General features: G+C 41.4%; 1 protein-coding gene across 1 annotated transcript in view; it reads right to left on the reverse strand.

Annotated features, from left to right (window-relative positions):
* DCBLD2 (discoidin, CUB and LCCL domain containing 2) overlaps positions 1 to 23,357 on the reverse strand; it is a gene marked incomplete at both ends in the record, with an annotated part of 39,760 nt that extends 16,403 nt beyond the window's left edge. Inside the window, 5 exons of the mRNA XM_079538473.1 lie at positions 207 to 279; positions 1,525 to 1,576; positions 2,813 to 2,950; positions 7,098 to 7,325; positions 23,246 to 23,357. Coding sequence (XP_079394599.1) covers positions 207 to 279; positions 1,525 to 1,576; positions 2,813 to 2,950; positions 7,098 to 7,325; positions 23,246 to 23,357 — 603 coding nt within the window. The remainder of the gene's footprint in view (positions 1 to 206; positions 280 to 1,524; positions 1,577 to 2,812; positions 2,951 to 7,097; positions 7,326 to 23,245) is intronic.
* Positions 23,358 to 27,074: the final 3,717 nt, after the last annotated feature.

Below are 27,074 nucleotides of genomic sequence, written 5' to 3' on the forward strand. Positions count from 1 at the left end.
TTTTCATGGGCCCTCTCGGACTCACTGAAGCACCAGTTGCTGAGCAGCTGTGCAAAAAAACACGAGTAGCATGGCATTTAATTTAGGAGGTGCAACTTCCAGAGTCCAGACAGCAGAGCTAATACAAATAACTATAAATGAGTTTTAATCAAACTTTAAGTATTTTACCACAATTAATGTGTGCCTACAGTAGTAAGTTTACTTACATCTCTGTATCCATGGGGAATAGTGCCTGAAATATCAGCAAAAGGAATCACACATCCAGCTGGGCAATACTTACTGAAAGAAAAAATAATAATAAAAATTCAAGTCAAGGCACGCATGCAGCTACAACTCTTTCAAAACATTATAAAATAGACACTGTATTTATAATATTTATAATACACTGTTATCACTTCTACCACTATGTAAGGATATATCCTAATCAAAGACATAAGAAACCAGACAAAAACATAAAACTGTCTCGGCTGTAACTGAGTTCTAGTCTGAATATAATAAAATTGATATAAATACTTCATGGTTTCCATAAATTGAAAGCCTCGTAGGTAGCAGTATTTATACATTATATTTTATAAACTAGAGACATGCATATCTATTTGTTTTGCACGTTTAAATTTATACCTGAAAAATAATGGTACTTAGCAATAGCTCCTGGCAATGCTTTGACCATTCAAAAAGAAAGAACAGGTCAAATATTCAGCTTGCATCACTAGCTCCTGGAAAGAAGGGAAAGACATCTGCACATCTGATGCAAGCCTATGTTTTAGCCAAGATTTAACAACCAACTTGGGTAAAATATCAACTCAACAAAAGTTGAAGCAATTTTGCAGGTGCCATGAAAACAATGGGATTTGGAGACCTAAGCACATATTGAATAAAACTACAGCCTATAATTTTGGAACTTGGGAAAATGAATGAGGAATGCAGGTTTCACAGCTTCAGTGCTTAAGATCTCCAAAAGGAAAGCTTACATACCTCATGATAATCTACAGCTTTTAACACTGATGTTGCTTTAGACAGAAATGGGGGACAAAACAGAGAAATGATGCATTTCCTCCATCAGAAAGAAAAGCATTTTATATCTCTATAGAACCTCGTTAACTCACACCAGGCTGAGAAATGGGTTCGTAATTTTTCACCTATTCCAGAGTTTAGTGCTCCTTTGATAACTTCAATGTGAATTTCAGTATTTAAAATGTATACGTGCTGTAACGTAGATTTATAAAAGTGGTATTTTTTTTTTCTATGGGAATGTAATATTGGCTTACGTGTGTTAGCACAAATTAATGAGGTTCTTCCTGTGTATGGTATGTAAGACTAAAAAAAAAAACAGGAGAGAGGGGATGAAGAACAAATGCAAATGTGAACATTATTCAGCTCTCTCCCCAGTCTTTTCATTGCTCAAGTCCTCAAACCCCAGTTTTTAAGCTGTATCAGGTGTAAGTTATAGAGTGAAACAGAAACACCAAAATGACCAAAATGAGGGAAGGGGAGCGGGAGAAGAAGAGGTAAAAGCAATCTTACTTGAATTCTGGTTCAGAAAAATGACTTGCATTGTCCAAACAGGTAATTAGGTCTGGAAAGAAAAAATGTTGGGTCAAGAGGGTGATAAAGACATCTGGTTTGAGCATGCTTTTTAAAGTGTACATAATTTTCTTCCAGTCAGTCTTATGCTATAGCAGGACCTCGTAATTTGTCTTGAGTAACTGGGAAATACATTGAGACTTACAGAGACATGAAGAGAAGCACTACAAACATATGGCTTTTTTGGTTTTTTGGGTTTTTTTTTTTCTGCATCTTAATTTGCAGCTATGCTTCAGAGAATCTACATAGGAGACATAAACATGCACTCTTTCCACAAAAGCAAATTGAAACAGAGAAAATTACATTAGTAAGCCAGATAACCAGGTCTGTGTTTTCAGCATGTAACAGTCCAACAATACTGAAAGCAGGCAGCACAGGAAATCTTACAGTGACACGTTGCTGGGATCCACGACTTCTTTCAAATTTTATGTTTCTGTGCAGTGTGTGAGCACAAACAATCCAAAACAGAGAAAAGCATCAGAATATCCACAAAATTTCTAAAATGAAACTTCTTCATCTGCTCTTTTTAGAACTACATCTTATCTTCCTGAGCTCTGTGGCTTGAAAAGCAGTTCCTGGTTAATTCTTGTCTCCTTTTGGACAATGTATGTCACTCACCTCCACAGTGAGTGGAAGTAGATGCAAAACACAGCAGCCTCTTTTTGAGGCTAGAGAAAAAAAGAATAAAAAACACAAGGAAAAACAAAACAAAGCAAAACAAACCAGCAAGAAAAACAAAGCAAGGAAAAAAAAAAAGCACACTGAAAACTAGTTAGCAGTCACAGAGAGATTGCTGAGTTGAGGAAGTAAAGGAAATTATGAGTGAAATAAATTTTGCCATGAGGTGGGCGTGCATAGAATATATACAGTTAGATAAGAAAACATTTCAAAGTTATCGGTCATCTTGATTATGGCTGGAAAAAATGCATCTCATCCTTTATCCAGAGTAGCTTTTTCATTCATAACAGATAACTGTGATTCTTGCTTTACCGAGGGTAAGGTTTGATAACCCTTCTTTTCTTCTCCTTTTTTTTCCTCCTTTTTAAACTACAGTAACTTAAATAATAACAGTTTAATTTCCTATGCAGAAATATCAGGAAGACTGCATCATAAGTCATTATTTTTAGAAGTCAATCTGTAAGAATGTGGGTAATGAAACTGGTCTGCGGTTTCACTAGACCACTCTAACTTTACCAGCACAGAACAATTATGAGGATTTTGCAAATACCTGATTTGTCAGTGGTTGAGTAAGCTGCAAGAAATCCACGCCCCGAAGTGTGTACCCCACTCATGAACTGCACTGTGACTTCATTGCTTCTTGAAGTTATTAAACCATCCATTTGAAAGCCAAATCCACAGTACTTTCCTAGGGAAAGAAGGGGAAAAGAGTCATGGACCCAAACCAACTTCAGTAACAAGTATCTTTTTTCATTTCCACTATAAGCTCACAATGCATCTGGTGTATATTCAAAACCAAACACAGGCAGTTGATAGGAATGAATGTGGTCAGTGTCTGTTTAAAGCAAATACCAAAGTATATTTACTTTGACACTGCCAATAGATGAGAGACACTGGTATCCCTAACACTTACAGATAAATGTAACACATCCCATTCACTTCCAGCCATATGTATCCAGCCCATTCTTCCAAGATGAGAAAGATGGGGCAACAAGAATCACGTACAGAAGCAGATGAGGAAAAAAGCCCTTCTTTCCTCAGCTGTTGGAGTGTTTCTTCCCTGCTGATTATCTCATGCTTTCTGTCATTTGCTTTTCTTACTTTTGTGACAACAGCAGGCATGATTCACTGCAAGTCAGCATCAACACACAAGCATATCTGAGTTCTACTAATATAAACCTGCAATTGGCCTATTTCTTCTTTTGCTGCTCCTGTAACACCTAAGACAGGTACTGCAGCTATCTCAGCAGGACAAAAAAAAAACCAAAACAAAACAACAAACAAACAGAAAAACAACCAAAACCTCAAACCAGATTAGGCTTGTTCTGTATCTGGGTATTTTTCTTGCCATCCAAACCGACTATAATTAGCACATTTTAAACTGAGAAGCTGGAGTCATCAGATATTGATAATAACTGCCTATTAAGTTAAGAATTACTACCAAATGACTTGAAATTACCTGGATGAATGGCTATGAGAGTCAAATCAACATGGAATTCTCCAATTCTACTATGTGAAACTTCACTAAACTGCTAACGGTTCATTAGACAGTTACGAAAATGTTCTGCTCCATAGGCTCTCTTAAACAATCAATATTATAAGCCAAACACGACCCTATTTAAGACTCTGTGTGGACAACCACCAACAGCAGATGGCTCTGCATGTTTCAATTTACCATTCGTTCATTCGTTTTCATGATATTTAGGTTGTCATCTTGTAAAATAGCAAAAAACAAAAACCAAAAAAAAACCACCAAAGCCAGGCTCCCTTTTCAAGATGGAGTAGAATAATACTGCCTTGCAGAAACAGTTCTGAACTAAGGTAATGTGTCAAATTCCTTTAAGAAGTGAACTGCACTCTCAAACACAATTTAAATTAGAAATACAAATTCCTATCATTCACCAGAGGCATCTAGATTTTGTTTATTCTGATACTTTTTCATACATATGAAATGAATACATATGAATGAAATATTCATTCATATTCATACTTTTTCAATACCAAAGCATGGGTATTTTGGGACAAAACCAGAAAATAGATTTTGTGATACTTTAATGAAATATATAAAATTATACAGATATAACCTTATTCCAATTCTTACTATTTAAGCTGGTCAGCAGCAAAAGTTATGAAAAAATAAGTTTCCTTTTACCAAGGCTCCACACAGACCCTACACTTTGCCCTCAATCTAGTTTCAGTTACTAACTGAATTCATGATGATGAATTGCAGCATTTTCCCCAACTACTACTTTTCTCTTTTTTTTCTCCCATTTTTTTTAAATTCATTTTCAGCCTCTGGCTCTTTTTACACCACTGACCAGCATGAAACTCCTCTCAGAGTAGGTCAGACTGTCCACAAGACACCATTTAAACTCTTCTTTGGGCAAGTACACGCAGCAGGACACATAAATATAGCTTGGGTAAACTAGCTGGTGCTGCTTGTACCATGGAGATACAGCCTGTGACAAACTGTAGACAGAGGCACCATATGATTCATTGCAAGACACACTTTTGAGACCCTAAATCATTTTCCTAGCTCTTCTTTGGTTTCCTTCCAGATCTTTAGCGAAGTATTTTTAAAAAGTAAGCGCCAGAAATGGACAAAACACGACTGCAGTGATGACTGTCAATTCTATGCACAGAAAACTACCTGTCTGCGTGCCTGAAGGAACCAAAGCACTTTTGAAGAAGACTACAGCAAGAGGTGAATAATCTCCACAGTAGCTTACATTCTCCGCTCCAATAGATCTGACCTTACATCGAATACATTAAATAAATATACTTGTCTGCAAATGTCTATTGGCTGGATTGCAATGAAATCTAATACAAAACACCTCCAGATCTTACTTGAAAGAGAGATAAATTTAACACCGAGGATTCAAAGCTTCTTTTGATTTACTGATAAGTATTCAAAAGGCTTGGACTGAGAACTAATCCTTAAGAGCTTCATAAGAAGCCTTCTCTGCTTATCAATGAACTAACCCAGTAACAATTCAATTTGAAATCTGATCAGCCAACTTTTAAAGCAATTTGGAGTTAAAGTAGGTGAATTCACTGAATTCCAGGTTTTATGTTTCAGCATTAGAACACAGCAGCAATGCTGAATTAAAAAAAAAAAAAAAAAAAAAAAAAAAGGACAAATTCAGAAGATAATTCCATCCAAACAAATTCAGATCACTGTTTAATCTCACTGTTTGCTGCTCCAGATACAAACATTTAAGAAATAGCACCATCTGCATCTGCTACTGTTAAGATCATTGTTTGTTCCGTGATTTCATTTATTAGGAGCAGAACACCACACACATTTGCTCGACATACTTTGCTACTACACCAGCTGGAAACAGCCGAAAGTCAAGAGAAACAAATGAAGTAGAAAATTTACTCCAACCCATTAAGTCACTTGTACAAGTGAGTAATAGACTTATCAGAACTGGATGTTCCTTGCCATTTAAGGACTTCAGTGCTTTCTATTTCAGACCAAGCCTGGCTCCGCAGCTCCAAGCACGTATTTATTTTCACACATGCTTAACTAGGTAACGGTTGGAAAAGAGGGTTAACAAAGCTAACATCCCCCTAGCTTTCTTATAAAAAGACTCGACATGAGTTGCACTAAAGCAATCCTGGTGAAGTAAATCTCTAGACAAAGAAGGGAAAAGTAAATGAATCTGCACAATAACAACCAATGTTAGTAAAGGAAAAATGATAATTCCAGTTTTATGAAGAATCAAGGATCTTAAAATCCTACAGATACCTTTGATGTGGATAATAATTTCACACTGCTATCTGAAAAGTAACTGCTTTACAGTCAAGAAATCATAAAAAGTACAAAGTGAACTACAGATTCCTTACCATCAGGAAATGGAAGATATTTAAATTATAAACTATTGAAGCTTGACATCTTTTAATAACACCAAGATGAAGAGCTCAAAAAAGAACTACTTCAGTACAAGAAAGCAGGCATTTCAGGTAATGTATGTATGTATATATATATACTTCACTTTGCCTTTTTTTTTTTTTTTTCCTTTTTAAAAACAATACTCAGAATTTTGCAACTCCTTCACTGCTTACAATGATCTCGCAGTCTCTTGCCACTCTGCAAGCTACTGGGAAATGTCTGAGAAAAAGGAAAATTATAATGGAGTTTCCTTCAAGAGTCTGAAGATCACAAACTATCACAGGATCTGGGTTGCATTTAGTATCTATCAGTATGCATGAACAAAATATAAGATGCTTTGCTATTGTGGAAATTCATCATGTTTTCAGGGCATTTTTAGCATCTAGGAATGGAGTCAGAACAGACATATGCATACACTTTATAATACAGTAAACAAAATGAGACCATGTCAGAATAATTAAGAATACTCTGGCCTTCCAGAAACCTCATCTGCTGAGCAACAGTGGTGAAACGAGCTCATCACCAGAGATGCTGGTAAAGTTGGTGAGGTACAGGCAGCACTCCATTATGTTTTGCAGAGTTTCCTTGGCATGAAACTCAGTAAAAACACAACTTTGACTACAGAATTCCTAAAATTCCTTCCTTTGCCTTCTTAAAGATTCTTGTACATAACAAACACTTCCTTCTTTTCACCACTTCTCCTAAGTGTCAAAATCTGCACTGTACAAAGTGTTGCATGCACGTATCAGGCAAGGTCTCATCACGTCCAATAAGCAATTGAAGTACAACAGCTTTCAAGAGCAGTAAAAATAACTGAAATACCATAAAACTTGTGATTATTATACGCACAGTGAAGGCTGGGAAGGTGAAACCAAGAGTTACAAAAGTACTAAAACTATCTTCCAAGCCCTATACATGACAATAGCTGAAAATAACTTACCTATCTCTGTCCTGGTGGGGCCAATCCCATTGTGAACTCTCAAGTAACTGGAATGACAAGAATCTGAGTCATCAATATCTAAATCACCAAATTTGAGCTGAATTCGCTGCCCAGGCTTTACACGAATTTCCCATTCACAGACTGTGCTATTGGGAGAGGTCTGTGGGTAGTTTATTGAAGCAAGAGTTCCACTTTCAGGACCCAGAATGGTGTGTCCACATCCATCACCTACAAAAGAATATAAATAGTTAGCTACATCACATTTACCTTTACTGGGTTCACTGGTGATTCAATTACCACTGTCTTCACCTGCAGAAAACACTTTGTTGGTGGTGGTGATTGTTTTTTTTTTTAACCTTACCAATCACACTGCAAAACCACTCAAAGTCACACACAGATGGAGCTGCAAGCGTGTCAAAATACAACAGAATTTATGTTAGCTACCACTTAATTTCTCATCGTTAGTGATCGGAGAGGTTCTACAACTTCCTCAACTAGATAGAAGCTTATCCTTAATGATGTAAAAAATGGCTCTGACAGTACAGAACAAATCCCTGCTATTTCATGTTCCCTCAACACCTATATACAGAAGAAAACTGGTTCTAAAAATGGAGGGAGAAACACATCAGTAAAACATGAGCACATTAATTCTATGTTATTACATTCATAACGCAATGAGAAAGAACAGAAGGGGAAAGACAAGGGACAGCAAACACTACTGAAACTAACAGCTAAGTCTGAACATCATCCAATATTTAATGCATTGTTTTCTACTGTAAAACATGTTTAATGCTGTTAAACTAATTCTTGAAGGAATTCAGTGACACCCTTTGCTTCACACACATTTCCAAGTCAAATACCATTTTATCAGAGTGCCCCTCTGCTGCCATCTGCCACACAGCAACAACATGTAAAGGAATACCATTAAGAAGGATCCACCTCTAGTGACATACCACAACCACTGGCATCTGACAACATGGGCCAACAGAACTGTCATAGCAGCAATCAATATACTTTTTGTTGCTTAATAGTTAAAAGTGACAGGCAAAAACTGATCCTTTTTACACATTTCCTCTGCTATGAGGAAGGTTGAGGGAACTGGGATTGTTTAGCTTGGAGAAGAGAAGGCTCTGCAGAGACCTCACTGCAGCCTTTCAGTACTTGAAGGGAGCTTATAAACAGGAGGGGGAATGGCTGTGTACAAGGGGGATAGTGATAGGACAAGGGGGAATGGTTTTAAACTGAGATAGGGTAGGTTTAGGTTAGATATCAGGAGGAAGTTTTCCACACAGAGGTGGTGACGCACTGAACAGGTTGCCCAAGGAGGCTGTGGATGCCCCATCCCTGGAGGCATTCAAGGCCAGGCTGGATGTGGCTCTGGGCAGCCTGGGCTGCTGGTTGGCGACCCTGCACATAGCAGGGGGGGTGTAACCAGATGATCATTGTGGTCCTTTTCAACCCAGGCCATTCAGCGATTCTATGATTTCCACTTCTTTACTAAACCTAAAAACATAAGTCACATTTTAGGGACAAAAAATGTGCAGATACTGAAGATTCTCAACTAAATTTAAGAATCCTTTGCATAAAAGGATTTCATGCCAGACTGAACAGAACGGCAGGACCCGTGCACTGAAGCAGCATGGGGGAAGAAACAATTCAGTTGAACTTAACTCTGATTAATCTGCTCACAAAAGCACCTAATTCTCAGTGACAAAATGTTGTGGGTTTGTTTTCTTTTTTCATAATCCGAGCACTTACAGAGATAGCCGTATGTTCCAAAATCTAAAGTGCTGTGGTTACATGCAGAATTACAAACAGATGGAAGCTTTCTTGCCAGCAGTCTTGAATTGGAATGATGCATCTTCTTTTTGAAAAGGTAAATGGACTATCTGCTCCAGTAAAATCTAAAGTTCTATCTGTAGAGCTGTTACTTAGCCACATTTTTCTCAAGTCTAACTTTAGCATGGTGTTATAAAACACTTTGTTCTGCCTCACAACAAACACTATTCCCATTTGGGTAGCTGATAAATTACATTCTACTTCATTTACACCTCCCTTTAGGAAAGCAAACAAACAACACATCTGTATTTTACTTTCCTAAACTGCTATTATTTTAACACACAATTGTTCTAGAGGTAGCTGAAATACTACATGTTGTGTATCATTTAATACTGGTTTCTTTCTAAAGGCATGTTGTAGACTGAAAATATTATTGAGCTATCCTAATGAAGTCACCTTTCAAACAAGAAATCACAGTAGCAATCTGAGTGCAATTAAAACATTGCAAGTTTTAAACAGCATTGAGACTTATCTTTTAAAGACACATCTGTAAGAAATGTCAACTGGGTATTTTAGACCTCATTCTGGTATGTGTTTCACTTTGGTTAGCGAAAGCAGAAGTGCCACACACTTCATGCCTGAAGAAGCTAAAGATTATCAATGCACGTCTGGCATGCAATATACAGCACACCAAGGGCAGATTCATCATTCAGGAGCTATTTGAAAATCTCTACAAATTAATTCCTAGTGAAATAGTGAAACAATGAAACCTCTCCTTATTTTTTTAGTTCTAAAAGGGTAATTCTTGAGCTCCCCTATACAAGCGGTGCTTGATCGCTTCTACTGAAGTTGTATAAACACCCACAATCATCCCCGGAGACACACATCTTTTGTCACGTAACGAACCGGCAACACTCAGCAATTTCTCCAAGAGAAAGCACAACTGTCTGCAATACAGCCACGTGCATGTTAGTATTAGATTGTTCTTCACGTAAAAGGCATTGAGTACCACAGAATCTTTTGCTTCTGTTAATTTGCGTGCATGAATGTGGAACATTTGGGCACATATAAGAGACAGATGTCAAGCCCTAAATCAATTACTCTTGCAAGAGATGACAAATTCTGTCACTAGTTCGCAATACACAGCTGAATGAGTCCTTTCTTTCAGCCCTGTCCATCACAAAACAGACACAGTGTAGTCGCACAACTAAGCAAGCTCCTCACCACATCACTTGTGCATACACATCCCACCTGACACTTGCTGGAAGGTCAGCAGCACATGTGCATCGATTCTGTGTGCCCCAAGGAGCAGGTTCACAGCAAATACAAATAACCTCAGCTCTTTGCTGAGCGGTGTCAGAAACACGGGCGCCTCTTCTCGAGCTGGTAGAGGAAAGCAGACTGATGTCGTCAGCAGAACCATTTGTCTCTTCCAGAGGTGCCTCCAAATGCAGTCTGAATGAATTATCCTGATGGATTACAGATGACCCCTGGGCTATGGCATGCTGATGTCTGATGCAGTCATGCAGCTGATTTAACATAATTTCTCATATCCAAGTTCTTTATATCAACAAAATAGAGAATTTCTACCAACATAAGCATACCAGAGTGCATTTGATAAGAAGAAAACGTAAGATTTAATAAAAATGAGAGGCTATCATACATGCAGAAGCGGGTGCTAAGTACTCTATTAATCTCCACTAGAGAGATTAAATGACTTCAACAACTATGAAAATAATTATTCAGAACTTTTTTCCCTTGAGATCGGCTGCTGCTAACAACTACTAATCTTGTTTCTCACTATCAAAACATGTTAAAAACGAATCTTATGGCCTTGATAATGCTTTCCCACTCCTTACTTGGGGAAGAGGGAAGGATAAAATAAAGACACCAGACAGTTTACGATTAAAGCATAACTGATCAAAACAACAACCTCCATTTTTAACACATGGCACAGCCACCTTGCAGATGACAAGACAAGGGGAAATGGTTTTGAACTGGAAGAGGGCAAATTTAGAGCATGAAAGAAATTCTTTACTGTGAGGGTGGTGAGACACTGGAACAGGTTGCCCAGAGAGGCTGTGGATGCTCCCTCCCCGGAAGCATTCAAGGCCAGGCTGGATGGAGCTTTGAGCAACCTGCTATAGTGGAAGGTGTCCCTGCCTTTAGCAGGGGGCTGGAACTAGATGATCTTAAAGGTCCCTTCCAACCCAAACCATTCTGTGATTCTATGACACAATCTATCCACTGGGTTTCCTGAGAAGGTCCTGCCTAAGTAAACTATGACTTTCTGTACGTTTATGGCTACATAAAAGATACAATTAAATCTTTCTTAACTAAGTAATGGTAGAACCAAATCTATTTGGCACATAAGCAAAAATATATATTTAAATCATTCACTTTAGCTCCAAATATGCAACTCTCTCTACTTCAGCCTTCATCTCTCCTCTTCAGCTTAGCTCCTGTGCGCCACATTTCCCTAATCATTAGCAGCATCATTGGCACAGCATCTACTTTTTGCTTTCCTCAGTGCAGACAAGGAACACTAAAGAATTAAGTACCTCAAATTCTGAATAGCTTTTTTAAGGTATTTCTACCACAATCCACAGCAGTCTGTTCTACAGGAAGGAATATGCTCCTCTGTCAGAATTAATTCTCTTAACAAGCCAACACAGCCCACTTTCATCTTCATGACATAAATTTGCCTCAGTAACATACTGTCGGAGCACTACAGATGTTTCACAACATAAAATGCCCCACACCTCTGCAACGAAGCTGTCGCTCAGTCACACTCGAAGGCACTTAAATTAGTGCAGCTGTGAACAAAAGCGAGCCTTGTCTGTCCAATGCTCTGGGCCACTTCTTTTCACACCCCTTCTGGTACAGGAGGTAAACGTTTCTGCAGCCATGTGGTAAACCAGACTAGGGACTTGAGATAAAAAGAGCTGTTTAGTTTTAACCTAGAGTAACCACTCCATTTATTTTATGGCGCAAATGCAGCAGTGCCTTCTCTGAGGTGTCCCTCAGGTGTCGGTTCTGGAACCAGTGCTCTTCAACATCTTCATCACTGACATAGATGATGGCATCGAGTGCACCCTCAGCAAGTTTGCAGATGACACCAAGCTGAATGGTGCAGCTGATACACTGGAAGGAAGGGAAGCCATCCACAGGGACTTGCACAGGCTGGAGAAGTGGGCCCATGAAAACCTAATGAGATTCAATAAGGCCAAGTGCAAGGTGCTGCACTTGGGTTGGGGTAATCCCAGTTATTTATACAAACTGGGGGAAGATTTCCTTGAGAGCCCTGTGGAGAAGGATTTGGAGATCCTGGTGGACGAGAAGCTGGACATGAGCCAGCAGTGTGCACTTGCAGCCTGGAAGGCCAACTGTGTTCTGGGCTGCAATAAAAAGGGGGGGGGGGGGGGGGAGAGGGGGGGGGGCAGCAGGGAGAGGGAGGTGATTGTTTCCCTCTGCTCAGCTCCTGTGAGGCCCCATCTGCAGCACTGCATCCAGGCTTGGGGCCCCCAGTACAGGAAGGACATGGAGCTCCTGGAGCAGGTCCAGAGGAGGGCCACTAAGATGATCAGAGGGCTGGAGCACCTCTCCTACGAGGGAAGGTTGAGGGAACTGGGATTGTTTAGCTTGGAAAAGAAAAGGCTCTGCAGAGACCTCTCTGCAGCCTTTCAGTACTTGAAGGGAGCTTATAAACAGGAGGGGGAATGGCTGTGTACAAGGGGGATAGTGATAGGACAAGGGGGAATGGTTTTAAACTGAGATAGGGTAGGTTTAGGTTAGATATCAGGAGGAAGTTTTCCACACAGAGGTGGTGACGCACTGAACAGGTTGCCCAAGGAGGCTGTGGATGCCCCATCCCTGGAGGCATTCAAGGCCAGGCTGGATGTGGCTCTGGGCAGCCTGGTCTGCTGGTTGGCGACCCTGCACTAGCAGGGGGGTTGAAACCAGATGATCATTGTGGTCCTTTTCTATCCAGGCCATTCAGTGATTCTATATTTGCTGTCCAAAATACAGTAATAATTTAAAACAAATTACCTTAAATCACTACATCCTCAAAGCAGGTAAGCAATTTTCTCCCTCAGCCTCTGCGTACTAATGAAACTGACTACTTCAGAAGAAGGAGAAAATACCACCAACTGTCTTAGACGGCAGACCTTCTGCTTACTGGTGTCAGGGAAATGATGTGAGCAAGTCTCCAGGGACAGGCACAATTTGCTTAAATAGTCTCCAAGCAAAAGCAGCTGATAAAGGCAGGCTAGCCATGGTGAAAAGCAATTTAGAAGAGGACTCCATCAGTGCTCTGTATTCAAGGATACATACAGCAGAAGCCCTCCAGGATCTGCTGCCCGCACTGAATAACAATGACAGTTCATGTTGTGTGCTGTCTTTTGTCTGGCACACACAGCTTGCCAGCTTCCCAACACATATTATTTACTCAGCAATCTGCACCAACATGCTTGTAAAAATAAACACTGTTGAGCTTCAATGCTCTGAGTGCTACACAGCAAAACACAGCTGACAAAGGAAACAGAAAGGAACACACAGATGGTCACACAAAACTGGATCACAATAGCCTAGGCAAGGTCAAAAAAAGCTACAAATCACTTTAAAGGTATTCAAATGCCTCATCCAGACTGGCCCGAACAGTTTCAGAAGTCTTCTATACTTCAACAAAGAAGTAAAAAGGTCTAGACTCACACTAGCAATACAGATACTAAATTATCACAACTGTCACATTTTTTTCTCTTCCATCATCAGATCACAGAATCACAGAAAGGCCAGGATTGGAAGGGACCTCAGGATCATGAATCTCCAAGCCCTCTGCCACCGGCAGGGCCACCAACCTCCCCATTTAATGCCAGACCAGGCTGCCCAGGGCCCCATCCAACCTGGCCATGAACACCTCCAGGGACAGGGCATCCACAACCTCTCTGGGCAGCCTGTTCCAGCACCTCACCACTCTCACAGTAAAGAATTTCCTCCTGACATCCAACCTAATCTTCCCTCCCTCAACTTAAAACCATTTCCCCGTGTCCTGCTGTTATCTACCCTTTCAAAGACTTGATTCCCCTCCTCTTTGTAGGCTCCCTTTAGGTACTGAAAGGTTGCAATGAGGTCACCTCACAGCCTTCTTTTCTCCAGGCTGAACAAGCCCAGCTCCCTCAGCCTGTTTTCGTAGCGGAGATCATGAGCACACAGCCTGCCACTGCTGGTCCACAGTGGCACAATCTGATCTAATAGCCAGTGGTTGCAGCACCACACTGGCCTCTTCAAACAGCAGCAGTTTCACACCTCGTGCCCTGCTGGTGCTCACTGTACCCTCGCTAAGCTGTACAGCAGTTCTACACTCAGGTTACAACCCTATTTGCCCTTTACTGAGTTCAGGTGTGTATGGGTCAACTGGTGTCTGTGCATGGGAGCAGGCACAGCGGAAACAATGGGAGCTACAACAGGGAGGGGAAAACCAGTTTGGCCACCATGGAACAACAGAAGATGGCAGGAAGGAAGCTGATGGTTTGCGTCCTTGAACAACAACAGTGGAGCATCCAGATGCTTTCAGAAAAAAAACACAAGAAAAGTTGGAATGATTTGTGCCCAGCAACTGTACCAACAGCACTGGCTTTAAATACAAATCTCCAATGCTCATTAAAGTTCATACTCCAATTGCTGAAACAATCTACCACTAATCTACATCTCACCACTAGCATCCCCTTCTGCCTCTGAAGGTGACATACAGCATTGCCTTAATTTCTAATACATGTTTTCAATGCTAGTTTCAAGATTACAATGGGGATTGTTTAAGGCCTCCCTGTCATGAATGGCTCCATCTGAGCATCATGAAATGTAATACACAATTTGTTCTATACTATAACTTGGTCCCAACTTTGCCTCGTACGTTTTCCATTAAAAAGAAGATATTTCCATTCCTGTGATGGTCTACGAATACAATCAAGTCAAATAGACATAGATGTACTACTGAATAAGATGATTATTTAGGAAGAGCAAAGTTTACTTACTCAAGTGACTGTTTTATAAGTATGAAAATGACAATGTGTGTTCATATATATATGAAAAAAAAACAGTATAACGAGCACTCAAGAAGTCACTAATGTGTGAAACTCCAGGAAAAAGGTATCTGCCAACTTTCAACCTGCCCTTTGGCTTTGCTTCAGCAGGAAGAAAAGGATTCCTTCTGTTATACAACTAAAGAGCTTGGAAACAGCTCTTTAAACATGAAAACATCAGTAATGAACATGCTTTATCTGACATCTGCACATATATTCGAGGAAAATTAAGCTTTTATGCATTACATTTATCTCTTTTATCCATCTTCATGATACTGAGCCACATTCCAACACCTGTACACAACTTATGAATAGCAATTAGCAGATAACAGACCTTACCAGTTTCATAGAACTCACCAATTTGTAAAAGAAAAATTCAGTGCCAATGGCTCCCTTCTATCCCACTGGACGTGGTACAATGTCTTTCCCATATCTTCATCATTTTGGCACAACATGAAGCTAACCAGATAAAGCTTTAACTGGCTACAATCCTGTTGACAACACAACAGCTGCCAACTATGAAAACCACTGTGGCCTTGCTGGCAATCTAAGTGCTCAGTGTATTCCACATATGTGCTGGATCACTGCAGTCAGTTATCCTTTCAGAAGCAAAATCTCCTCGTTCTGAGAAGTAATCAAGAAATCACAGCAATAAAAGTCATCCTCTGTTTCTACTGCTTTCCCAATTCGCCTCCGTTTCATTCAAGATACTGAGGGACTTTCATCTGCCTCGTGCCTGTGGGGCTGGACTATAAAAAAAATATTTACGTCTGAACAGCTGTACACCCCAAGTCTAATTAATACACCACTTCAGTTCCACTTCAATATAAAACTAACAGTGTAGAGATATGATGTATAACAAAAACTGTGAAAAGTGACGGAGCACTGGGACAGGCTGCACAGGGGGGTTGTGGATTCTCCTTCTCTGGAGATATTCAAGACCAACCTGGACACCTACCTGTGCAGCCTGCTGTAGGGAGGCTGCTTTGTAGAGGGGGCTGGACTTGATGATCTCTGGAGGTCCCTTCCAGCCCCTACAATTCCGTGATTCTGTGATTCATCGACCAGGACTTGTGCAAAGCACTTGACACTGTCCCACATGACATCCTGATTGCCAAACTGGAGAAAAATGGATCTGATGGATGGACCCCTCACTGGATAAGGAATTGGCAGGATGGTCACACTCAGAGAGTTGCAGTCAATAGCTCAACAACCAAGTGGAGACTTGTAGCAAGTGGCGTTTCTCAGATTTTGCCATATCTGAATTGAGTTTTTACGTTACAAAGACTATATGAATGTTAATATGCAGTACACCTAAACTTTCGGTGAACAACGAAACAAATGCAGAGATATCCACAGGACAGAAAAAAAATCTGAACTAAAAGAATTAGTCTTTTTTTTTTTTTTTTTTTTTTTTTTTTTGCAATGAGCAAAACTGATGTCGTAATACAGTCTTGCCAATGAAAGACAAACTGGTGTAAAGAAAGCAGACAAAGTTCTTCTCAGACAGACAGACAAAGTTCTTCTCAAAAGAAAACAACAAACAAAACCACCTGAAACAATTCATCAAAAAGAAACAAACAAACAAAAAAGTGCCTGTCTTGACCCCTCTCTCTGAGCTTAAATTAGAGGTCACTTTACAGAAAGGTGGATCCACAGGATTGCGGACCAGAAGGGCCCTTTTAAACAGGATGTCTTGTATGGCATAACTGCACACACCTGGGTTGGTATGATTTTAAACTGAGAGAAATCAGAATTCTGCATAAAATTTAACTTTCCAGATAGTTGTCAGACTTTAAAAGTGTCTTGAGAAGAATAATTCTTGACTGTTTCTGAGACTAGAATGCTTTAAGCACTCAGAGGGGAAAGACAAACAACTCTTTTCTAACTTATTCTTAAATAATACACCTCCTCTACAACACACGGGTGAATTCTCTGTTATTCAGTACTGGAACTGCCAAGAATGACACAACAAAGTTCATAAACTTCATTCAGCTTCCACAAAAACATTTACTAATGCAACAGCTATGTATGCTATCATAACAGTGGTTACAGAACTGGAACTTTCCTAATTCTGTTACCCTTCAAAACAAACAAGATACGTGAAATTTATGTTAACAAAATTCATCCATTCATCCCCATCTCAATTTTCATCTCCTTTCAGTAGCACAAAAAAAACCTGAAATTTATTTTTTTCAGTGAGATGTTAAGAACAGCGGATCTCAATAATTCTAAGAAGGTAATGTTGTAGAAGGGAAAAATCCAAAACACCTATCGTACAGACCAGCAAACAGGCTCAAGGAGACTCTTCTCATTAGCAAAAATGAAAAGTAAGCATACATGACAAGTTCACACTCAGCCCCTGCTGACATGTTCTTTTTTAACAAACTCCTTTTCTTCAAAAGGATTTCCCTTGTTAAAATAACTACCTATAGCTGCTAAGAACCTGTAAAGGCTTGAAAGGCTTGCACACTCTATGATATTTTATGGTTTTTTTGTGACTGTATTTCAATAGTTTTGTATCTATAGAGAAATCCACTATCCACTAAAATCATAGCCTCAATGCAAATGAATTAGGAAAGAGTATAAGCTGTTATGTATGGACAAAGCTCAACACCCATGCTTGATTTTCTGGGCCCAACTAGTCTCACCCAAGTCTAAGGATAACCAGCGGCTGAGTTTTAGCACACATCACCTGTTTGCTGGCCTAAGCCTTACTGAATGAAAGCTTGTGGTCATTTTCATTCCAGTCTTTGCACTGAAAAAAGAATCTGCCTAACTCAAACAGAAAGAACAATTATAAAAGTAGAGATTTTGTATGAAATGCCAACAACAAGCATCCAATTGTCAGATTCCCATAATTCCAAGATCTACATGCTGAAAAAAGTGAAACACAAGTAGCTAGATAAGGTATGAACTAAGTCTGCCTTACATTAATTTTTAAAGAGTTTAACAATCATAAAGAAAGCATGAAGATACCAAAAATCTGGTTTCTCAAAGCCATCACACTAATGAACAGGCTTCACAAGCAGTAACCCATTACTCTGCAAAAGCCAGCGATGACAATTTTACAGACCCAGTGTTATGCTATGTGGCCTTTTAAGCAGTTAATACTACTGCTACCTGTCCATCCCCATAACATCAGCTCAATAACAAACCTATATAAAAACAAACCAAACATACAGCCTATGTTGCACAATGATTTCAACTATACCAATGTTAAAAATAATAATAATTGATTGAATAAATTAACCTAAAAGAAGCTCATCACTAGGAAATGCAGGAGGAGAGAAAAAGCCTTTGACTGCAGAACCAATTCTTGGTAATCCTGACTGAGCGCTTCCCCACTGTGAAGCACAAAGTTGCAAGGATGGGGATGACGTGCAAGAGCTCATTCAAAAACCTTTTAAAATATAGAAAAGTAACCAACAGAGAAACATTTGTCAATAAGGTGAGCAGCACTTCCAACAAGAATCGCATCTGTACTGATGACTACCTGAGCTAAGCTGATTCATTCTAGGTAACACTTCCCTAGTTGATGACTAATTGATAAAGGACAGCAGCAATCAGATTAAAAACCTCACACATCACTTCTCAGAGCAAAAAACATGTGAAAGAACAACAGAAAAGGAGACAATTTGTTTCTCTCTTATGCAAGTAACATAAGAAAACATTTCACCCTATCTCAATCTCCATCTCCTTTCAATAGCACAAACGTAGCTTTCATAAAGATGTACTACTCTGTCAGAGGGCCACTGGCTTGAGATGCCCAATGTAACAGCCCACAGACTTCTGAAAGAATATTTATTTACATTACTGCTTTAACACTAACTCACATACTCCTTTTTTGAAGTCCTGTACACACACACACACACATACACAAAAACTATGCGCACCGTGCTGCTTGAATCCAAAGCAACATGCAATACATTCCGGATGGAATACAAGAAGCCTAAGAGCATGGACACAAAATGGCAGTGGCAGCACACTCTCAGGAGGAGCAGTACCTCAGCAGGCTCCTGGACATCAGCTGTGCTGAACAGAATCAGCACTGCATGGCAACCTCCCAGACAGCATGGATCTGCACAGCACATGTGTGCACCTTCTGCCTACCACATCTACTTCACCACTACAAATAAGGCTCAGTAATCGGTGGAGGAAAAATAGTTTTGCTGAGTTCTTGTTTTTCAAATGTGAAGAAGTAATCATCATCTTTAGGTTCGTACTTTCAATAGAATTTCAATAGAATTTCACACCTCTCCTGCTTATGAAGAGCACTCTTCCACACAATTCTGTAGGGCGCTCCTTCTCTCTAATGTCCATGCTACAATGCCAGGAAGCAAAGGAGACCATGAGAAAACTCAAGGCAGCAGACACAGCAGCTAGGTCTGGCAGAACTTCACACCTCGGTCTTGAAAACCTTTTCTGTATGCCTTGTCACAAGGACAAAGGGGATGTGCTTCAGCACTCCTGCCTACATGGCACAAATCCTGAATCCTCAAGAGTCAGCATTCTGCACAATAACATCTGCACAATGCTGCATTCTTAAGTGAAACTGTAACATTAGTGAACAGTAAATAGTTCAACAGAGCACTGCTCTCCTCATCATAAAAGACCTACTCTAATATTTATTTGACAGGTAATAAATCATCCATCCAACAAGCTTGGAGGGGGGTGTCTTTTTAATCAAAATAATTCCTTAGGGTTTGGCTGTGATCCTCTTCTTCCCAAATGAGCCCAGCCCAGGACTATGGACACAAAGGGCAAAGAGACACTACCCAGCAGAATACAGCAAGAGGAGAAAATGGCACTGGTAAGAAAGGCAGCACATGACAATTGTCACACAGCAGACAGTCATGCGGTAGTGCTTCACACTGACATGCCAGGAGCTCTTTGCAAAAACCTGGGATGCATAATTATGCCCTTTCAGCTGGAAGGTTTTCCTAGTCCCCAAAAGGGATGGACATTTATTTCCAACTCCACACTGATCACAGTAAAAGCCACAGCTGTTGGCTGCCTTGCTGGCTGGTGGACCAGAGGTGAGGCAGGGGCGCAGTCCCTGGAAGGGTATGTGCCGGAGCTCCAGAGAACAGCCAGTGAATCCAGGAACATTGATGCTCCATGGCAAGATAGGAGGCCGTGGATAACTTTCACTAGGCTCAGTGCACACAGTCATTAACTCCTCCCGAGGTTTCAGATCACAGTAACTCAACACTATACATTCAAAAGCGATTTTTCTCTGCTGTGCTGTAGCAAATGTTTTTTAAGCTACAATGATGAATTACTTTCTTGTAGGAGGCTTGATTATGCAGTAACATTCTCATAGATTGGCAAAACATGGCAATCGCATTCAAAAACAAGCACTGTAAGTCTAATCTTTTAAAGAGAAAGTGGTAAGCAAATCTGCTTCAGATCACTTGGGTATTAACTTCAGCACTGAAAGTATATTTGATACTTAAGGCTTTATATGCAAACCCATATTCACTAGGAAACCAAACAGATGACTACCAAACGTGATGAAGTTCTTGTTCCCTACAATCTCTGTACCTTTAGAATAACTGACATCACTCACCTTCAATTTGGGTGCAAGACAAGCAAGCAACCATTTCCCTCTGAGCTGTTTTACAACATCTCTACACCCTCAAAAAAAGCTAACTAATAAACACGTCACACAGGATTTATGCCACTAGTTGGACATCTCTTAGGAGCACTGCTTCTCAAAATACAATCTGCAGAGAGAAGGAATGGGGCTGGCCTCCTTTTCCTCAGCTACTTAATTGTATGAAAAACAACTAAAATGCTTTGTGTTCCTTTCTAATATCAATTTCCTAGCAAGCAGGAGCTCGAGTCACCACAGCATTTTCAAAATCACACAAGGTGACTTGCACAGGAGCCACCTGGGCAGTTCCCGATGCACAAGACTGTATCAAATACAGTACAGGTACTTTTCTCTTGAACTTTCCTCAATGTTTCCAAAGGTGTTAGGACCTCATGCAAAATGCTCTTATTTTCCAAGACAGTGAACCATTGCTCAGCAACCTGTCCCAAAGAATGCTGAGTTTCTTACACAAGATCATTTTCAACATGACAGACCACACTTTAATCCCACAACACAGTGGGCTATTAAGTGAAACATCTATTCACTGCAGTGTCACCCGCACTTCTTCCACCCTAGTTTTGACTTCCTCATTGGAAGGGTAGGAAAACTCTTGACAAACATTCAAAATCAGTTTCACACCAACCAAAAAACATACAGTTATTTTTTAATCACTTGATGCCAACGTGGAGCTCTCCAGGAAAGCATGTAGGAGATGGAAACATTCCATCTTCAGAACAGGATCCACATACCTTGCAGTGTGCGAGGCTTAGAGCTGCTGAACAGCAAGAAAGAAAACAAATAGCTGTTTGTTGAGAGGATCAGCTTCCCTAACGTACCAAGGCAGCCTGGGCTCCTACAAAACACGTAGGAACTCACTGTATTTCTTTTAAGAGATTAAAGGCAACTTTAACTGTGGAATTTCCTAAGCTTTGGGTACTTTCCTGGTAATTTTCTTACAACTCTGCACACATTTAATGTGCTAATTTAGTTTTGTGCAGACTCTTCATGAACAAGGCAGCAGTTTCATTTCTATGTCTATTCTTTAACCAAATTAGAATGACACCAATATTGAAGATACAGGCTCTCCAGCCTTTTCTGTAGTAAGATAATATATTATGAGGAAATGGTCGGTCACAAGCAGAATTTTCTCAGCATTTCCAACATTTTCTCACTATAAAGACCATTTTATCCAACAGCACAAGAGATCTTAACCTTTGGTTACCAAATAAAATGAAGCTTGTCAATGAGCAGCTTTCCCTCCTTCTTTGAAGCGAATCTTCTGAGCAAACTGTAAGCATTAAGCAGACAGACCCTTAAAACTGAAATTCCGGGTAGGAGTACAAAAGGAACAACACGAACAGCACACTTAGAAATCCACTGTCCACTGGCTCCCACTTCTTACTATGTGGTGCCAACCCTTTTGCATACAGCTGACCACTCACTGAGCCAATTCAGCTCCCTGAGCTGAAGGAAAACTACACCTTTCTTTTCCCCTTGGTTATTTCAGTTTTCTCCTAGAATAACAAACGCAGTCTGCTCACCAAAAGGTCAGACAAGTGTCAAGTCAGCAGAATCATTTGGAGCACACATTCACAAGCATGATGCTTCAGCAGCACAAACCAACACCTCGCTGCTGCCAGACTCATCCAGACACAGCCTTCAAAAGACACAATGCTCCAACTGCCCTATTTCTTCTCAAAAACAAATGGGTCTTCTCCTCCTCTGTTAACAACAACAAAAGCATGCCAAATGCTTGCTGGTGTCAGCTTCGTATGTGTATATGTGGAAACAAGATGACAAGGTAAGACAGTGGAGTAGTTTCCTCTATGAGCACTTCTCCAATCTTTTCCCATACAAGAAATAAGATGTGTGCTTATCAGTACACTGCACGCATTTTCTGACCACCGCTGTGTATTTCAACACAGCGTCTGTGACATTTCAGATATATTTCTACCTCTCCTTCAGATGTGCAGAAATTTACTTGAAGAGAGCTGAGTTCCCAACCCAAAGCCAGAGTGGTGCCAAAGCAAGAGGAGCTGAAAACTGCAGCATTTCTCAAGCCCTGTATTCACAGAAGGAAGAGCTTCAAGATGCTGTCAAAACACTCACTCCCACCGCTCTCTCCCGAGGCTGTGATCAAAGTGACATTTACTGCGGCATCCTCTGATCTGCTGCCACGAAGTGACCACATCTCGCCCTGTAATTTTCAATCCGTTGAAGCCCGATCATTAATACCACCAAAGAACAAACCTCTCCGACTTCTCTGAACCAAAAAAAAAAAAAAAAAAAAAAAAGGAAAAACACCCCCCCACAAAGCCACAGCGACCAAACACAGATTCAGCACTTTCGCCCCCAGATCGGCTTCCCGCTCTGGGGTGCGCTCAGTTTATCTTCGCAGCCAGCACGGCGCTCTGCCCCCCGGCTCGCACCACTCTGTTCACCCCCGCCGAGCTGAAGCGCGGCAGCCGTGCCCGCAGCCCCGCGTTCCCCCCCGCCGGAGGAAGGCCTGCAGCCTTGGGCGGCCCCGGCACGCTGGGAAAGGGAGGAAGGAACGGGGCTCCGTCCCCGCGAAGGGGCTCTTCTTTGCGACGCGGGGCCACGCGCCGGTGGCGAAGCACAGGTGGCAGCCCGCTCCCGACCGCGCAGCCACGCAGGGCCCGTTTCTCTCCCTCGCCCGCCCGCTCGCTCACCTTTCTGTGCTCCGGAGCCCCGCAGCAGCGGCGGCAGGAGGAGGAGGCCGAGGCGGAGTAGCGAGGCCGCCTGCCGGGTCCCCGCGGGGAGCGGCCGCCCCGGGCTCACCATGCCCCGCGGCGTGGCCGGCGGTCCGAGCGCATCGCGGGCTGCGGGGCGGCCGGGTCGGGCCGCGTCTCTGCCCTGCGCCCCGCGGCCGCCGACGGACCGAGCGCACGCCCCCAACCGCAGCCAGGCGCCCCCTGCCAGCGGCCCAAGCGCTTCCGGGTGCGCGCCGCGGCTCCCGGCGGCTGAGGGGCTGCCCCGCTTCCTGCCGCCCCCGTGGCCCGCCCCCGGCACGCGGGAGCCCCGGCCTCGGGAGTGCTCCTGAGAGGCGGGGCGGGGCATTCGCCCCGCGGGAGACGGGTCCGCGTTTCACCGCCCCTCTTTGTGCCTCCTGGATTCTCCCTTAAGATCTGACCGAGAGCATTTCGCTTTTGAGGCAAAACTGCTTCAGAAAACTCGGTGGAGGCACGAGTTTCGCTGTTTCAAACAGAAAAGAATAAACTGGTGTCGCTGGTCTCCGCTTATAAACACGATTCCAGCTCTAAGAGAGAGAACAGCCAAGAGGGCTCAGGGCGTTGCAATTCCAACTATTTCTCATCTAGCTCTTGGAACACCTAGCGTGTGATCAGAGGCTGGTTATAGAGGGCTACACTCATCTAGACGATCAGGTATTTTGAAGAAAAAGAACCTATCTTTCAAGTATTTCACCAAGAAAGCAAAATTGCACTTCAGGAGAGACTTAGAGTAGCTAGTGTTGCACTGAACTAGCTGCCCAAGGCAACCATGAAAGCCTACTTGGGGGGCAACAAGCACTCAAAGCATTCTCCGCATCCCGCAGCAGTTCTGTGAGGCAGATGCTGCTTTCCTGACCAGCGGTGTCTACACCCATGGCAGGAAGGGCACCTTAGGAGAAGCCCTCCTCAACCATGCAGCTGCTCAAAGAACTGTTTAAATGGCTCTCACTGATTGCGTTAAGATTACTGTTGCTAAGTCAAGATGTTGAGAGTAGACAGACGGTCAAGTTGAAGCTCAGTGCTTACTGAGGCTTTTTTCACATAAAGCACGCAGGGTGTTACAAAGCGTTCCTTAACGCAAGTTTACTAAGTTTTACACTTTTCTCCTGCTGATACCTTCTTAGCAACATCTCAGTGAAAGCTGTCAATGAAGGCTGTCTGACATGAGGCTGTTTTAAGTCAGCTTGTAGGATGTAATAGTCACCGAGACATCCCACAGCACGTAATGGAAGATGGGCTGTAATCTATATGTGCTCCTTTGTTTCCCATTCAGCAGACGCAGAGGTTCATACCGCAGGTCACATGAAGCAGTTATATCACTGCAATAACATCCTTTCTGCACTATAGAGACCACATTCCTAGGATCACTAATCATTAGCGGTATTTGTTGTGTACTGGAAAAATCGCTCCTTGAATAATTTGTGGCTTAATAGTGCCGTGCATTAACATCCTACACATAAATCAGCAGTGTTCCCTGGTGGACTCGGAAAGGTTTTCTCCTGCATTATTTTTTGTTGTGAAGACTGTGTGTGGTATTTTCCTAGCTCGATTCAACTGTTCTAAAGGTTTTTATTTGCTCATGTGAAAAGAACACTGGATTTGGGAGAGGGCTGATTTCTACAAGGGGTATGAGAACTTGCAGTGATTCCTAAAGCTGCCAGAGGCTGAATTTGCTTCATCTATCTTACAAGTTTGTCCTGGAGCCACATTCCCTAACCACAAATTGCTCATGCAGAGCTCTAGGATACATACTTCGCAAAGAGAACGCCATCCTGATGGAAGTGGTGACAAACTATGACAGTTTATCCGCTCTAAAAGCCTTAAAGATTTATGGAATATACGGAGCCAAAGAATGAGGAATATCATTCCATTAGCAATGCAACTGTTTGGATGGCTTGTCTTAATACACACTTTTAATGCAGAAGAAAAAAAAAAAAAAAAAGAAAAAAAAAAGAATAATTAGATAAATCCAGATGGTCTCCCTGGCTTTCAAAATCTTCCTCCTCCTAAAAAGAGTGCAGTACAAAATGAGTTTAAGTAGACCATCTGCAGAGTGCTGCACATTTCAGTCTGTGAGAGTTCCCAGGCAACTCCTCTGGGGGAAACAGAACTGTATATAAAGACTCCATTTTAGACTGTGACTTAAAACTGCCCCTGTCATCAAATCAAAACACATACATAACTAAAATGTTATGGGAGACAAATACAGTATCATGCAATATCAATACCATAAGGCAAGGTGCCAACAAATACTATGAAATCAGCACAAATCCTTTTTTTTTTCAAGAGGGTAGGACCAAAGATTAAACTAACTTAGTGCCAACAGAAAAATGCTTAGGCAATCGAGCATTTCTATAATGTTTCCTTTCCATTACGAGTGACTTCTAGAGGTAAATGCAGATATCTAATCTCCATCTGGTTCTCTTCCCCTGAGAGGCTTCTGATGCTTCTTTCCCACTGTGTTTCTCTAGCTTTCCTATTCTTTTATTATATCTCAAAAGCAGAATTCAGCTGGAGGGCAGGGCTGCTATTCAGAGAGACCTTTATGATCTATAGTAACAAGGTGACACAAACCTCCCAGACCCTAAGAAAAGCAAGTGCAAGCTCTTGTATCTGAAAGGAATTGCCCATTGCAACTATATATTCTGGAGGATATTCATAAATAGTCTGCAGAAAAGAGGACAAGCTGCACATCACAGTGAAGAAAACCAGTGGCATCCTGGACTATGTTAGCAAGAGGTCCAGAGGCCAGCAGAGCTACAGAAGCGATCCTTCACCTCTATCCGGCTCTTGTAAGACTGCATCTGAGTACTGTATCCAGTTTTGGGCTCCCCCCGTTACAACAACGATACTGACCTGCCAGACAGTCAGTTCAAGAGGTCTTGAATGGTCAGGGCCTGAAGAACATGCTGCATATGATAGGGCTGAGAGAGGTGGACATCTTCAGCTTGGACAGGAGAAGGCGGAGGGGAGATCTTGCAATTACCTGATAACTGCGTGCCTACAGGACAGGGCTGGAAGATGGAGCTGGCCTGTTCTCAGAGGTGCACAGTGGTAGCAACAGACATAAGTAGCAACAAGGAAAATTCCATATCCAGATAGAAGAGGAAAAAATACCATAAAAGTGTTCAAACACTGGAACTGGTTGTCTGGAGAAGGTGTAGAATCTCTAATTTTTGCAGGTTAGCAGCCCTTTTACCTAAGAGATCCAGTGTCCTCCTGATGCCTGCCCATGAATAACTGGATCCATGTTATCTCTGAAACTGTTCAAGCTCTGTTTATATACTACAGAGCAGTATATTCACTGAAATATGGCTTTATAATTTAACAGCCACAACAACACTGGAACAAAAACTCACCCTTGTCAGAAAATTTTTTGTTGTTAAATTATTTCAATTAAGACAGTACCAAAGCCATTATTGTAATGCCATATTCAAAAAGCCATTTTATAACCATATGGTTATTGTTCTCCTTTGCCATAATTCCGCTTTTAAGAAACACATTTTGACAAATGATTCCATAGTATTTTTAATTAAAAATCCAAAGAGGAACCATGAAGAATTGTGAGTAACTATAACCTATCATGAATTCTGCCTATTGAAAATACCTCTGGATTTTCAGAAAGTTATGTGATATTTCATATCTTATTTGATTAACTGCAGTTACCTTCTACTGCTGTTTTCATTTTTTTCTTTGTTCCCATTTTAACTGCCTGCCATACTGATTTTTTAGGGAAAACAAAGTCCCAGTTGTAGAATGGCTTTGATTT

Source organism: Tetrao urogallus, assembly GCF_951394365.1.
Source record: "Tetrao urogallus genome assembly, chromosome: 1".
NCBI lineage: Eukaryota > Metazoa > Chordata > Aves > Galliformes > Phasianidae > Tetrao > Tetrao urogallus.